This window comes from Ambystoma mexicanum, chromosome 6q (genome assembly GCF_040938575.1).
Source record: "Ambystoma mexicanum isolate Mex_15411 chromosome 6q, UKY_AmexF1_1, whole genome shotgun sequence".
In the NCBI taxonomy this organism is placed as follows: domain Eukaryota; kingdom Metazoa; phylum Chordata; class Amphibia; order Caudata; family Ambystomatidae; genus Ambystoma; species Ambystoma mexicanum.
Window position 1 is genome coordinate 278190023 of NC_090937.1, and position 15511 is coordinate 278205533.

Consider the following 15511-nt stretch of genomic DNA (forward strand, 5'->3'; position numbering starts at 1 on the left):
CTTTCCTAAAAACTTCCTCCAACCTTGGCATCCAAAGAAAGGTGCTTATTCGGATTGCATCCTATCTCACACATTATTTTCAATCTCTTAGAGCTTGAAGACCTGAACAAACACCCTTCCCTGCCAACGTACCTCAAGGTTCAGTAATGGTCCCTTTACACTTCCTTTCTAGGGAAACTCAATCACCTCAACTTTTCCTACCACCCTTAGTCAGACAACAGCCAGACCTTTCCCCATCTTCACCTTAGACAGCTACCTACTCCTCCCCAACTACCTCTTGGTCACACAACCTTGGATAACACTTTACAGTCGTAGGCTCAATTCTTCCCAGATGAAAGCCATCTACTTCTCTGACCAAATTACACCCATCGCTCATTTCCTTCGGTTGACAACCCCCTGTCCCCCGCACCCAGACAACCTCACAGCCTCCACCCATGATTCACAACCTTTTAGCCCTCTTCACCAACCCATCACCATCGCTGCTGCTGCTGCTCACCAACTACCTTCGGAACATTAGTAAAATCAGACAATTCCTTATTTACCACTGAAAAAGGTTTCACCTCGACTACTGTTCAAGCTTTCTACTGGCACCTCCATCCATTTATTCACTTTGCTCAATAAAAGTCTGAAATGTGGCTGCTTGCACTTTCTGCAAACTCTCCATCTCAAATCTGACTCCATGCTAGATGGCTCAATGCATCGCCATTCCAGCATTAAATTCCTTCTACTAATCCTTCAATCTATATATAGTATTGCCACTCTGTACCTAGCATGCACTACTTGCACTCTAAGGTCCAGACACCCAACTAAATCTGAATGTTCCCCATCTCTCTCAACTACCTCTTGCTTCCATTATTTTTTTCGGCCCTTACCTTTCCCAGTGAACTCCCTCCCCGCTGCAACTGAAAACACACCAGCTATCCCTCATTCTAATTTGCACTGAAACTCCAATACTTCTCACTTGGAAGACTCACTTTACTGTATCCCAAAGACCACTCCTCAGATATCCACTGCAGTATGTCAAATAATTTTGCATATCAAGAACTTCAAAAACATGTATACTCACAACTACTGTAAATATGTTCTATTTGTATGCCCATCCACAGAGTAAGACACCATTATTTTTACCCACCACCACTTGGATCTCAAATTAGTCTTGCATCAGTCATTCTGTTTTGTAAGGTACCCCAAACTAGGTTGCAGTTCCTTTGTACAGTGTTACTGTTCCCAGAAAATGCAAATAAAAATAATTCTTCTCGCCCTACAACATCTAGTACTATTATCATTATACTACCAGTGTTAACTGTAGTCATGTTACTGTTGATATCAGTAGCAGTTACATTATTATCTGTAATACTTTAGTAGTAGTGATGGATGCAATTCTAACAGTAGTGCAAGTAGCAGAAACAGTTGTGACAAGGTCTCCGATAAACCACCCATGGAGGATTAGGGCCCTCTGGTGATCGGGGGGAGCCACCACTCTGATGCAAGCCGTGGAGGTGGGATAAGGCCCTTCTGCAAGGGGCCACCCTCATTCTTCCTTGGTTGGCCCCGAACTACCATTCTTCCACAGGATGGTGAAAATGCCACACTCCGGTCAAGAGGGCCCATTAGAAACCCAATCCTAGTACCCCAACTCTAGAACCAACCGACAAAAGGAACAAACACTCTTTCCTTTCTCCATCCAGACTAGCCAGGGTAAAGATGTTACTTCCCAGATTCAATCATATGTACCAGTTAACTCCTCATCCCCCGCCTTTCTATCTCATCCAACCTCGGCAAACTCCAGCATGAACGTTTGGGGCAACCAAGGTACTGGGCTGCTGTTCAGCCACTGCTGTGTAAAACTAAACAAACTAGTGAACATCCTGCAGAAGAAAAAAAGCTTTAAAGCCCACCCCCCCCCACCCCTAGCATCCCTCAGACCAGCGCAGGGCAGAAGGGAACACAAGACCCACATGGGCTCTAAGGGAAGCAACATCACGCTGCAACAGGAAGGGGCAAAGTCTGGATCCAACTTCAAAATATATCCACGTCATTAGGGGAAAACAGCTTACACTTGTACCTAAAAAAGGATGTTCACCATAGGAAGCATTAGGACAAGGTAGCCCAAACAGTCCAGGACCAATCATGGACACCAAGTTGGCGAGAAGGTTCACCCACAGATCAGGCATCGTGTTGAATCAATGATCCAATCAGCCAGAGTATAAAGGGGAAAGAAGCTGGCTAAATGAGTAGGGATGGGACAGCACTTGTAGGGGAGAGTGATGTGTGAGAAACTTGAAGGTGTCTCACCTGCTAGTCCCTGGGGTTCTGTCATCCAGGTGGCCAGGACACAGCCATCGCTTTTGGATCCAGTTCCTGGGGTGGACCAGTGCAGGAGGATCACATGGGTGTGGGGTCCTCGGGGAGTGGAAGTGGGACACCGGGCGGAAAGATGCTGTATCCCCTTTCCTGTAACAGCTTTACCCCATCCTACCAGGCAGGATACTTCAGAATTCAACCCCTTCACCTCTTCCCCAATACAAACACTTTCTCATGGACAGCTCACCGTGAGAGAAAACGGACTAACACCCGAGCCATATACCCGGCATGTCCCAATACAATGGTCAGGCAGAGCCAGGCAATCGCAGACCATTACACACACCTGACTTCCATCACACCTCGATACGGATAAAAGGCGGAGCATGGAAGCGCAATTTGAGCAAGGCAAAGCACAGGCAGTAACAGCAGTTCCAAGATGGGAGTTTAATACAAGGCGAAAGACGGCAAAACCAAAGAGGATTGCAAGGAAGAGAGAGCCCTTGACCTTTTCAACAAGAGGCTGTTACTTTCAGGAACTTTCGAGAATAGCAAATGTAAGACCAGGAATCAAGGCTGAAGAATCCAGCATTGTGTGTCTGAGGTACCCGGGACTCTCCCGCTTCGATAGTCAAGGGAGGAGAATTGTTGGATGCTGTGGTACTGTCCTTGGCTTCTGCAACAAAGCGGCGCCAGTGAAGACACCCAGGTGGTGGTTCGGGGAGACTGATACCACACTGGTCTCTGTTGAAGCAAAGGTTGCAAGCGGCAACATTGTATAGTGAAAACTAATAACATGGTATAACGTGTGTGTGTGGCAAGCAACGCGAACACAATCAGCGGATGAGTGTTTGAACTTTGAAGCCAAGATACGATACCATAGACAAAGTGGTCCAGCACCACTGGTGCTCATTCGAAAGTCTGTTAGGTATCCAGCTGGAAGGTGGCAAATGTGAAGAGTGATAAAGAATTGTGAAATCGAAGTGGTCCTGCAATGGGTCAAGCAAAAACCCAGTGCACATTCAAAAGTCTTCCGACAGTTGAGGAAATCGTATATGAAGTTGGTTTAACCCCGGGGCTGAGGGAGATCAGCTAAAAGCCTTTGGGTAAAATAAGTTTGTGTAAAGTTACAAACATTGTTTTAAAAGGAATCTGAGCCTGACCGAGGGGGATCCGAGATTTGAGACCGACTGAGGGGACATCCCGGGTGAACCATGAGTCACCCGAGAGAATATCCTACAAGAAATTGGATGCATGAGAATATCCCATGAACATTGTGTTAAGGGGATCTGATCCCAGATGAGAGGGACCTAAGGTGAATAATGAATCGCCTAAGAAATGGAGTACTTGTGAATATCTGAAAGAAGAAAGGAACGTATCGTTTGTATGTTGCATCAGGCCCTCTGAATAAAGAGACTTTGGAAGGCAAAGAGACTGACACAGAAGGCCCTGATGCCAATGATTGAACTGTATCCTTGTGCTAGATAAGCCAGAGACTGTGCTAAGCTCGAGTGTACGGCCTTGTCCCGTGCTGAAAGCGTGGGGAAGAGAGGCCAATGGCCTTAACATCCTGACATAATTTTGTGAACACTTTTCTTTTTTGTAACATTGTTTCCCACACTACTTGTATTTATTTAGAGGTAAGGATTGGCAATAGGTTTATTAGTATAGGCCCTATTATTTTGACAAGACACTAAGAGGGCTATGTCATTATTATTTGATGGTTTAAGCTTGCTCCCATCTGTAGATTTAGGATTAGATCTGGGTTTTTCAAACTCTTTTTTAAGTTAAATAAAAACCTTGATCTGTGGTCACTTGTGTCCGTTTTACTGTTCATACCAGACCTCTCTTACAGATGACAAGAGTGAAACTAGAAGGAAGTGAGGAATGTATGCCAAGAGGGCCAATTAGGCACCAATAGTGAATGGAAGTAGGCTATGGCAGTGAAGTCTAGAAAGCCTGAGAAAAGCCAGGCATGGTGCCAGTTGCCCTGGCCTCAGACTGGTAAAGGAGCAAATCCTAAAATGGTAAGAAAAGCTAACTGGGAGCCATCTCCCAGATGCTCTTGGGAAGAGCAGGACCGCCAGACCAAATAAAGAAACTGCTGGCAGCTCGGAACCTTATGGGAGTAACAAAGCTACCACAACAAGTGAACATGCAAGGCTTGCAAGTGCTTCAAACCAAAGTATGAGCTACATACACCATGCACCCCCCCCCCATGGCCATGAGATGGAGTTTAGACCTCTGCCCTTTAGCGTAGACATTTCCTCAGACTGTTGAACCTTCACCACTGCACTCTTTCCTTCAGCACATCCTCTTGTGATTGAATGGGGCTTTGCCCAAGCCGTGAGACTTGTAACGCAGGGCATAACCTGCGTCTTGTGAGGCATTCAGCATACTCATCTTTGGTCGAGGAAGACTGCTTGGAAAGCACAAAAGGCAAGGGGGCTAAGTAGGCCCCACCCTTATCTTGTTATCTTTTGTTTTTCACCTCACCCTTCACTCATGGAATTCACTTTTTGAGAACATATTATCCTGTTGTGTTAATGTTCCATCCCCCCTAGTTCATGACCGTGTAGATGTTATTTTAGTGTGAATAGTGGTAATAATTAATGGCAATATTAACAGTAGTGGTGTTTCAGGAGTGGAGGCATCAGCTATGATCATGCAGGATGCCTGAGGCCAAAGAAAACCATCAAAATATTTGCACATTAGGCTTTCATTGGTTGCAATGGGTCCCAAGTATCATTCCCTGTTGTCGGGCCTGCGACATTCTTTCACTTGTGTGGCTGCCGGTTTTTCCACCAACATCTCATGGAGATGGTGTGTGGTGTGTGAGATTTTGTATTAGATAGAGAACTTTATCCATTTGGGTTTTAAAAGGCTGTTGTACCTTACATTCTTCAATGGCTTCTTCTTCAGCCTTTCGCTCCTCTGGAAATTTGCGTTTTGAATTTGGTGACGAACTATCATAGGTGGAGCTGTAAAGAAGCAACAACAAAATGTAAACATACAGTTACCATTCTGTAAATCCAAAGCAAACCCAACTTAAAGAACGCATGCCAAAGAACACCAACGAAAGCCCATGAATTTCATACTAAATCCAGAAAGTTCCTTTTGCCATAGCTGTTGGGGAGGATCAAGGAAAGGAGGCCTTTTTAATTTCATGGTTCCATTAGAATTCGGATTATTAGCTTGCATCACATCTAGACAGGATTGTGTATATTAGCCAGTGCCACATTAAGATAGAATGGTGAATATTAGCCTGTGCCACATCTAGAAAGAATTTGTTAATTGGCATACATAACATCTAGATACTGATGCCACTAACCAACCCACAAAAAAAAAGACAAAATAAAAAGACAAAATTCACCCTTCTGCATAAACCTCTCAAACTCTAACCAAACAGCACATATTTCACTACATTGCAACATCACAACAAATCACAGACTTGCACGACAGACCACGACGGCTACCAAACGAAAAGCACACCCAAGCTCAGCGGACTGTGTTACCCGAACTGAAGCAGCCAACAGAACATCAGTGCTCTGTTGCACTTTTCCCGCTGTGTCCTACTAACTTTCTTTTCAGATCCGCCTGGGGACCACTTGGTGATGATAGTGCGAGATACAAATGTCCTTTAATATTAATATAAATGTTTCTTTAAAACATATACAGCTATTCAAGAGGCAAACAGCCTTACATCAATCTAAGAAAGCCAGAAACCCATCTAGTCAGGTTCACTTTAGAAATGTAACCAAAATAATCTCATGTGGCAGCCGGCAGTGTGCAGCATGTACTTAATCAAAATGATGCTCATTGTGAGAGTTACTGGCAACAATTTATCTTTGCTATTCAGGAACAATGGTGAGTAAAGGCATGAAAAGTGGAGGTAGTACTTGTGGTGCAGTAAGTCAACTTTTCCAATTACTAGGACAGCATGATAGTCACAGACATTGCCAAGTTAAGCTCAATAATAAGAGTCCTACACAAACATGTGGCATATGGTCTTTGGGTGCTTAAAATATATTATGCAAGGAAAAGGCACCAGTATGAGTAGTCATGAAATATCCATGGAATTATCCCACAAATGTGCATAGCTGCACACAAGAAATTGTGTACGTCTCGACTAGTATTTACAATTCAAATTGGGGATCCCCAAACCACTCACAAAACTCCCTGGCGATTCCAGCGTCTACAATCTACAGACCTAATTTTAAAAGCTCAACAGCTTTACTTTTTTTTTTTTTAAGGCCAATTTAAAGCCATACGAGGGCAGACACCCCCCGCCGCCCCAAGTGCAGTGCATCAATCTACTTTTGTTATATCTCCTGACAATTTGAGCAATAGTTCTCAGTAGAAACAGTACCTTCTATGTCTAGCGCATATTGACAAAAGACCCATCTTCAACACAGAAACAAGTCTTCAGACATAGCTAGAGGTATTCCTTCCATGTCTGCTATGCCACTTGGTAATCCCCCGTGCACCTGTACATTCAATGCAGACTCTCTGCTGCTGGCCAACACAGTTTTCAAAATGTGTTAAATCATAATGTTACTTTTTATTTTGACAGGCAATACAATCAAATAGGAATCAAGGAGAACATTACATTTTAGGCCCACTCAAAATCGGTTGTATTTCAATGAAACACTACCTTCTGAAAATACATATTCTACTGGGGCAGCAGGGTCAATATTGGAAAAACGTAGAGCGTCCTCAGACTTCATCCACAAATCAAGCAGTTGGAAACACAACAAAATGAATGACTTTAGGATAGCTTTAATGGCCTTTAAAAGAAATGACATAGTACCCAATTCACCTACATATCTAAAAGAGCACTGGTCAGCGGCTGGAAAAAGGAACAGCAGATACGATTGAGGAGTTTGTCACAGGTTCCATGATTTCCTCTGTACGAGGACCCAAGAGTTGGGTAGCATTACTAGCAGTAATTCAAGGTTGGCCTCATTGGAGGGCTTTCACAGATAGTCTCTGGTTTTTATACTGGGGATCTGTAGTTGCATATTACACATGAAGATCCTCTCCATTCTTATAGTGAAGAATTGGTCATTAGAAAATGAGACATGAGGTAGAGGATAAGACATCTTAAATTCCATTCAGAGCTCCCATGGGAAGATGCTCTTGTGCATATCAACAGTGCTAGACAGTCCTATAAAAACTGGACGTGCAATGGAAGAGCCAGAAGACTACCGGATGACTCCTGAAGCCATGTTAGTTTGTCTATAAAAAAAAAAAAAAAAGTAGACCTTTTTCGAGGCTGCTTAATAGCATTGGCCACTCACAACCCAGTATGCAAATTAATACAGTAACAGAAATGGAGTGGGTTGCCCATTTTAAGTATCTATATTGCTAAAGAAGACCATGAATTTGGCTCTGTGGAATCATTTTATGAAAGTCCCAATTGTATGAATCATGATGATTGCAAGTCTGAAGTAGTATTCACAGCCATTCTGCATTTTAGACGCTAACAGGCCCCCGCCCCAGTGAGTTTACTGTTTTATTTTTTTTTTTTATTTAGGAGTGATTCAGATCTATGGTCCGAAGCATTAGCCATCTTGTTTCAGAATGGGGTGATAATGGGGGAAATGCCGGAATCCTTGTTCTTCTACTTTTGTAATTCCAATCTACAAGAGAGGGGACAGATCGTGTCCATTGAATTATTGACCCATTGCAATCTAAGATGCCGAAAGTACGATATTTGCCTAGATCTTACTAAATCATCTCGAATTGCAGTCTTTCAGATACTTAATAAATGGCAAACAGGTGCAATCTGGGGTCTATCTAAACAGATTAGTGGTAACTTGCCTTCAACACTTAGCCTGGGAAGGGACATAGGACTATCTTTATGGCATCGATTGATCTCGATTCTGCATTTGATGCAGTCGACCGCAATAGGTTGTGGTTGAAACTTCAGGCATGGGGTATTCCTATAGGCCTTCTGAGACTTATTGCGGGACTGTATGCGACATGAAGATATCAGTCCGCCTGAAGCACTCCGGTGGCCTCTCTAGATCTATTTCTACTGCATGTGGGATCAGGCAGGTGTTTGTTCTGGCGGCCTGTTTATTTAATGTATACCTTGCCAAAATACACGATTTTTTCACATCTTCACTCTTTATTTCACCTAAATTGGGCAATCTAAGATCATGTTCGTTGGCTTAGGCGAAACATTTTTTATTATTCAACTGTACTGCGGTTAGCCTTCAGTGACTAATTCCTCTGTCAATTTCATCGAGGCTCACTCTTTGAAGGTCAACCACGAAAAGACCAAGGTGATGCAATTCTCTAGACTAAGGACCAAGAGTTCATATTGATGGAAGATAAGTAATGCATGTCTTTCATTGCGTACCGTAAAAAAAATTCTGATGATTGCATCTGCTTATATTCACATGCTGTGCATATAGTCTGACATCCAGTGGTAACCGGAGAGTATTGCATCTTGTCTTTCGAGAATCGAGAGGGGACGTCGACAGGGGCGTGCCTGTAACACTATCCCCCAACGTGACGTGTAGTGCACCCAGAATCCTTCACGCATCAAGGTTCCTCAGATTGTTTCTTTTCTGCCGTGAGGGAGCCTTAGGACTATCGTGAGTGTACACAAAAAGAGAGAAAAGTAGAAAGACATTTGTTCCTGCCATCTGAGCGGGGAGTCGGAGCGGCACATGTGAATCGAAGCAGATACAATCAACAGAATTGATTTTACGGTAAGTAATTCATGTCTTCTGATGCTTGTTAATCTGCTTAGAATCACATGCTGTGCATAGATTAGCAAGCAGTACCCAGAGTTGGAGGTGGGTTGTGAGAAGGAACAGTAGTGAAAAGAGGTCTTAGTACTGCTTGTCCCACCCGAGAATCAGACCTAGAATGAGTGTCTAGGCAATAGTGTTTTGTAAAGGTGTGTACAGCACTCCAGGTTGCCGCCATGCAAAATGAACTCTAGGGGAACATTGGCGATGAATGCTATGGAAGCCCCAGTGCCTCGACTAGAACGTGCTCTAGGCTTGAAGGGCATTTCTCTCTTAGCAATAGTGTAACAAAGTGTGATGCATTTACAATCCACCTAGAGATGGCCGATTTAGAGACAGGATCCCCTCCTCTACCAGCCGTCACTGAAACGAAAAATTGGTTTGTTTTTCTTCAGTCATTTAGTTCTGTCCAGGTAAAACATGACTGCCCTGCGCACATCTAATGTGTGTAGGTTTCTTTCGGCCACGTTAGTAGGGTTCTGTAAGAAGGTAGGTAGTTCTATTGATTGGTTCATATGGAACCTGGAAATAAATGTAGGCGCAAATCGTGGGGGAGTGCGCAGAACCACCTTTTCTCTGTGGATTGTAACAAAAGGGTCTAAAACTGAAAGGGCCTGTAGTTCACGGACCCTTCTAATGGAAGCGATGGCCACTAGGAAGGCCGTCTTCTTTGAGACTTGCCTTATGCATAGGTTCAAATGGAGACCCCCATAAGTCTGGTTAATACCATCCGGGAGCTGGATTTGAAATGGGGGCGGGGAGGTGAATCCTCTTGACCCCTTCCATAAAAGCCTTAATAACGGGTATCTTTCACCACAACACCTTCTGTTGTGACGTAGTGTAGTTTGAGAGAGCAGCTAAGTGAATCTTAAGGGAGTTAAAAACCAGCCCCGAGTCAAGTAGGTGAGTCAGGTACAATACAATGTGAGTAGGAGAACAGTCAATGGGATTGATGCCCTTGGCATTGCACTAGATAACTAAGCGTTTCCATTTATTGGAATAGCAGTACCAGGTGTTAGGCTTTCTTGCCTCCCAAGTATGCCCATGCACCTCTGAGGAAGTTGGAGGTGCCCGAACTATAGGACCTCAGGAGCCAGGCCGCTAAATTCAAAGTTTGTGGGCATGAGTGAAGAGTATCCCCTTTGTCCTGAGACATGTTGCACGGGCAAGGAAGTTTCACTGGGGGAGATGGAGACATCTCCATCAGATGAGCAAACCAGGGTTGGTGGGCCCACATGAGGGCCACCAATATCATGGTGACTGGTTCCTGGTGCATCTTGTGCCATATCTTGTAGAGTAGGGGGGGAGGGGGGTGGGGGGTAAGCGTAGACTAATTTCCCCGACCATGTGATCCAGAGTCTGTTCCCCTTGGAGCGGTTCTGGGGGTACCTGGAGGCGTAGTCTTGGCATGGAGCATTCTCCAGAGTTGCGAACAAGTCGATCTCTGGGAAGTCCCATTCTGCAAAAACGTTGGAGACTATGTCTTCGTGTAATCGCCAATCGTACTCCATGGGTAGTGGGAAATCTCTGCTGAGTATGTCTGCCAGAATATTGAGTTCCCCTGGAACATTTTGTGACATCAGGAACATGTTTTGTCTGAAAGCCCACTTCCAAATGTTCTGGGACAGTTTGGACAGCCCTAGAGTGGGCGCCCCCCCCCCCCCGTTTGTTCAGATAGTACATGACCGTGGTGAGGATCAAGACCGTCTTCCCCTGCAGTTGTGTCTGAAAGGCTTTCAGTGGTTTGCTAACTGCCAAGAGTTCCAACAAGTTTATGTGGTTGGATGCTACGTCTGACGACCAAACTCTGTGCGCTGTCTGTTGAAACAGGTGAGCTTCCAACCCTGTGAGAGATGAGTCTGTGGTGAGAGTGGCCTCCACTGCGGGGGTGGTGAAGGATTTCCCCTTCAAGAGGTTCTCCCTCGACCACCAGCGCAGCGAGATAACGAGAGCCGGCGAGACAACCACTAGATCGTCCCACTGTCCGCTGGCCTGACGCCACTGGCTGTTGAGCCACTCCTGCATTGGACGCATGCGCACGTGAGGAACCAAATAAATGCAGAATGCATAATTCCTAACAGTCGCATAGCCTTGCGTACAGTCACCTCTCAACTGGCTACATATTGAGGGATCTGAAACATGTTTTGGACCCTCTCGTTGGAGTGGAAGACGATGCCGTCCCTTGTTCGAATTAGAGCCCCTAGGAACTGCTTGACTTGGCTGGGGTCGAAAGCTGGACGACTTCTCGTTGGAGAATCCCAGGCTGACTAAGAGGTCCATCGTCATTTGGGTATTTGACAGGCATGTTTTGTAGGAATCCCCTGTTATGAACCAGTCGTCGAGGTAAGGATAAACCGGGATGGACAACCTGCGCAGGTGTGATGCTGCCACTGCGAGTACCTTTGTGAATACCCTTGGTGCCAAGGCTATGCCGAAGGGTAGAACCATGAACTGATAGTGCTTGTCTTTTATCATGAATCAGAGGTATTTTCTGTGCCCCGGCCAGATTGAAATATGAAAGTATGCATCTTTCATGTCCAGTGTTGCCATGTAATCCGCCTGTGAGAGCAGGGGAATTGCTTCCTGCAGAGTGAACACAAAACATTTGAGCTTTACAAATTTGTTCACTGGGTGCAAATCTAGTACAGCATGGTTAGATCCTTTTTGGGTACAAGGTAGTACACTGAATAAATACCCTGGTTTACCTGTAGTATCCTGCATGGTCTCGACTTCCTGTAGCAGGAAGCGCAGATGGTCTGGCGTCAGGCGTCTTGAACGTGGAGGTCTGAATTTTGGGGACCGGTAGAACTCTATGCAGTACCCGTGGGCGACGGTCTTGAGTACCCACTGGCCTGTAGTTATCCCGTCCCATGCCCGAAGAAATGATGTTAGCCAGCCCCCAACTGAGGAGGCATGGGAGGGGACCCGGATCTGCAGGTCATTTTGAACCAGAGGCCTGGGAGCCTCTAGGCGTAGAGTTCCGGTGCCTTCCTTTCCCACGTCATTGACCTCTTGGGGGATACAGGGTGGTGTAACTGCTGGTTCCTTGGGGAGAGGACCAATTATTTCCAGAGCCGTATTGGTTTTGAGGGAAACGTTGGCCACAAAAAGGACGTCTAGAACTGACCTACCCCCCCCACCTTGTTGAGGGTCTCTGTGTGTCATACTCTTTCTTTGCAGTTTTGAGTGCTTTGTCGACTGCCTTTCCAAATAACTGACTCCTCCACCGGCTTATTCAGCAGCGAAGCCCGAGTTTCTGGTTTGAAACCAGAGTTTCGTAACCATGCATGCCTTTTTCAGAGAGGGTACCCTGAGCAAATGACCAACCCGCTGTCTCAGCTGCATCCAAAGTATTTTTGAGGATACTATGGTTAACCTGCCTACCCTCGGCTACCGTGGAGGGCAGGCGAGCCGGTAGCGGTTCAGGAACTTCTTGCAGGCCCTCCTGTAGCGTGGCCCATTGTGCATCAGCATAGCTAGCTAACAAAGTTGTGTTGTAAGCGATACGAGTAAATAAACACTGCAGCCGTGACAGTTTTCCCTATGGCATATAGCCTCTTGCACTCCTTGTCAGGGGGTGTCTCCCCAGTTGAAAGGTGAACCCCCACTCTCTTCCTGGTCATAGTCACCACAAGTGAGGCTGGAGTAGAATGGCCCCTAAGAAATAATGGGGTTATGGGGGAAGGCCGAAACAATTTTCCTAACCTAGGATTTACTGCTCTGGTGAGGGCAGGTGTCAATGAAGGAGCCAAATGCTTTTTGATTGAATTCAATAGAGGAATAGCCTGGCTGACCAGTGGTTTATCTTTCAAGATGTCCTCGACAAAATCAGCTTCAGGGACAGCTTCCTCAGCAGCGATCTTGAAACGTTCCGCTGCTTTCCGCAACATGGCGTCTAAAGTCATTTGGTTGTCCAGCGGAGAGGCCCGTCGAGCGAGTGTGGTTTTGGGGGGGAGGGCGTCAATCCAAGGCATCAGGTTCCGGTGATGGATTAGGTGACTGCAACTGCCAGGGCTGAGTATCACCCAGATCTGGGTTATACCCCACCCCTCAATGGGGTCATGAAGATCCTCAGGGTCAGTGAAAGATCATTAATCGTGAATGTATGGATCCACAGGGACCTCCTCTCCAGTGAGGTCATAAGTGTACTCATCTTCCTGAGAGGGGGGGCAAAAGACTTTCTTCTGGGGGTCTTTTGGGTGTGGACTTCTGAGATTTCTACAAATCTCTGTAACCTATCCATACAACCCTAAATAATTTCTCCCTGGTCCAAAAAGATGAACCAGAGGATTCTAGGGGTGGAAAGGGATCCTGTAAAGTTATCGCCAGATGCAGAATGTCGAGATTTCCCCTTTAACGTTGAAGAAATCCCTCCAGCGCCTTCCGAAAAGTCTTTTCGGGGGACCGACGGTGGATGTGTATCCTTGTGTCTTCCCTTAGGCCACTCAGAGGGTTCCGGTAAATCCTTTGGCCTATCTCTGGATCTCGACGAATCCTTAAGTCTTTTCTTCGGCATCAGCGAATCCTTGGACCGTTGCTTCTGACCTATCGCCGAAAAAATCCTAGCGATGCTTTCGGTAATAGCCTCAGAGGCGGGAAGATGCTTAGACCGGGCCTGCGGTTGCGCCGTTTTCGGTGGAACCAGGGCCTTTTCGCACGTGGATGCCTTCTTACGATGCGTCAACGGTTTCCTGGATATTGGGGGTAGCGCCCTTCCATTTAGAGTGCCCGGTCGCCAGGCGCATCTGCGGCAGCTGGGGAGGGCTTCCGATCCCGACAATCGGCGTGCACTGCCGAAGTGTGTCCGTTGGCGCTGTGGGCCATTTTGACTGCTTCGAAGACGGGCCGGGTTGTGTGTTTATTGCGTAGAGAGTGTTTGTCTTTGTCGCCGGAGTGTACTGTGCCCATAGCGGGGCCTGAGCCTTGCCTGGCGGGGCCAGGGACAGACTATGCGGAGCAGGAGCTCTCCGCCGAAAGGTCAATGGCCTTCGAATCGGAGGCCTGTTTGTCACCGAGACCCTTGTCACAATCGGCAGTTGTGGCAGCGGGAGAACTAGACTCGCCTTCGAAATCCCGTAGGCCGCCCACCGCTTAACACGGCGCTCCTTAAGTGTCTTCGGATGCAGGAGCTTGCAAACTGCATAACCCTTCTCGTCGTGATTAAGGGGCAAGCACCAATTACACTGTAGGCGCTTTCCTCTCCAAGGAAATTTGGCCTTACAAACAGGGCAAAACCTAAACGGAATCCTCTCCATAGCGGAGGAAAATTAAAGTGACAAAATGACCCAGGGAACAAAGAGGAAAGTCATCCTCAGAAAATCAAATGTCCACCCCGACCCAACTCTCCCTACTGTGAAGGCCAGCCAGAAGGCCTGGCCACGTGGTCGGCAGCGCCGACCGGATCACTGTCCGTCGAAGGTCCGTGGAACCGGCTTCCGCGTAGATCAGGAACAGCTGTCGATAGGAAAGGACGGAAGGGTAACATTGAATAACAATATAATATTCGACCAAGGGTCGAGGAATAACAGTAGCGTCTCTGGACGAGCTCCGCTTAGAGCGGCCAGTGTGCTGGGCTGAACAAAACAATCTGAGGGACCTCGACGCATGAGGGATTCTGGGTACAGAACACATCATGTTAGGATAGTGTTACAGGCACGCCCATGTCAACATCCCCTTTCGATTCTCGAAAGACAAGATGCAATACTCTGCGGTTACCACTGGATGTCGGACTATTTGCACAGCATGGGATTCTAAGCCGATTAACAAGGATCAGAAACATTGATATTGTATCTTCCATGATCAACTCTACGCCTAGTATAGGGAAACTGAACACTGATTTAACGACCATCAATGCTCTCTCCTCCCAGCTAGTAACTGTTGACCAGAAATACTCCCGAGTTCTCCTTGAAACCAGCTATACAATTATATGAAGGTAAACTTGTACCTAAGCATCTCTATGGTATTGAAACGTATCCCCTTGTGTAGTAAACTGCCTAATGGCCCTTGAGGTGATATTCTGGAGGAGAACACTTAGACTTCAAACTCTTTGCCGGTAGCAGCTATACGTTTAGAGTTGGGCATCGTACCCCGAAAGGCAAGAGCAGATTGGAGAATTCATCTCTCCTTCGGAAAATACTGTGTCCACCTATGGGGGTCCCTTTTTGGAGGACCTAAAATAAATCCCCCATATTTAAGGTTGCGCTTGGATAAATGTGATCCTTGAAAGAAGCGTGGCTATTTGAAATACTACTGGTTGATCTGTTGAAGATCTGGTGCATTCTCCAGCTAGGGTGAAATGATCTATGTACAATGACTGGATTAGAACTGATGCTTAACACTCATGCCCTTCAGTAAACCACTTGTACACGGATCATAAGAAGTTTGGTATTAGACTGCTTTTCTATGCATTTATCCAGACAAGTTACCAAGGGCCAATCTTCTACTCA

General features: G+C 46.1%; 1 protein-coding gene across 2 annotated transcripts in view; it reads right to left on the reverse strand.

Annotated features, from left to right (window-relative positions):
* Window positions 1-15511, reverse strand: part of METTL14 (methyltransferase 14, N6-adenosine-methyltransferase non-catalytic subunit) — a 361066-nt gene that overhangs the window by 270922 nt on the left and 74633 nt on the right. For both annotated transcript variants that reach the window (XM_069630753.1, XM_069630754.1), the window contains exon 3: window positions 5195-5282. In XM_069630753.1, the coding sequence (XP_069486854.1) occupies window positions 5195-5282 (88 nt within the window). The remainder of the gene's footprint in view (window positions 1-5194; window positions 5283-15511) is intronic.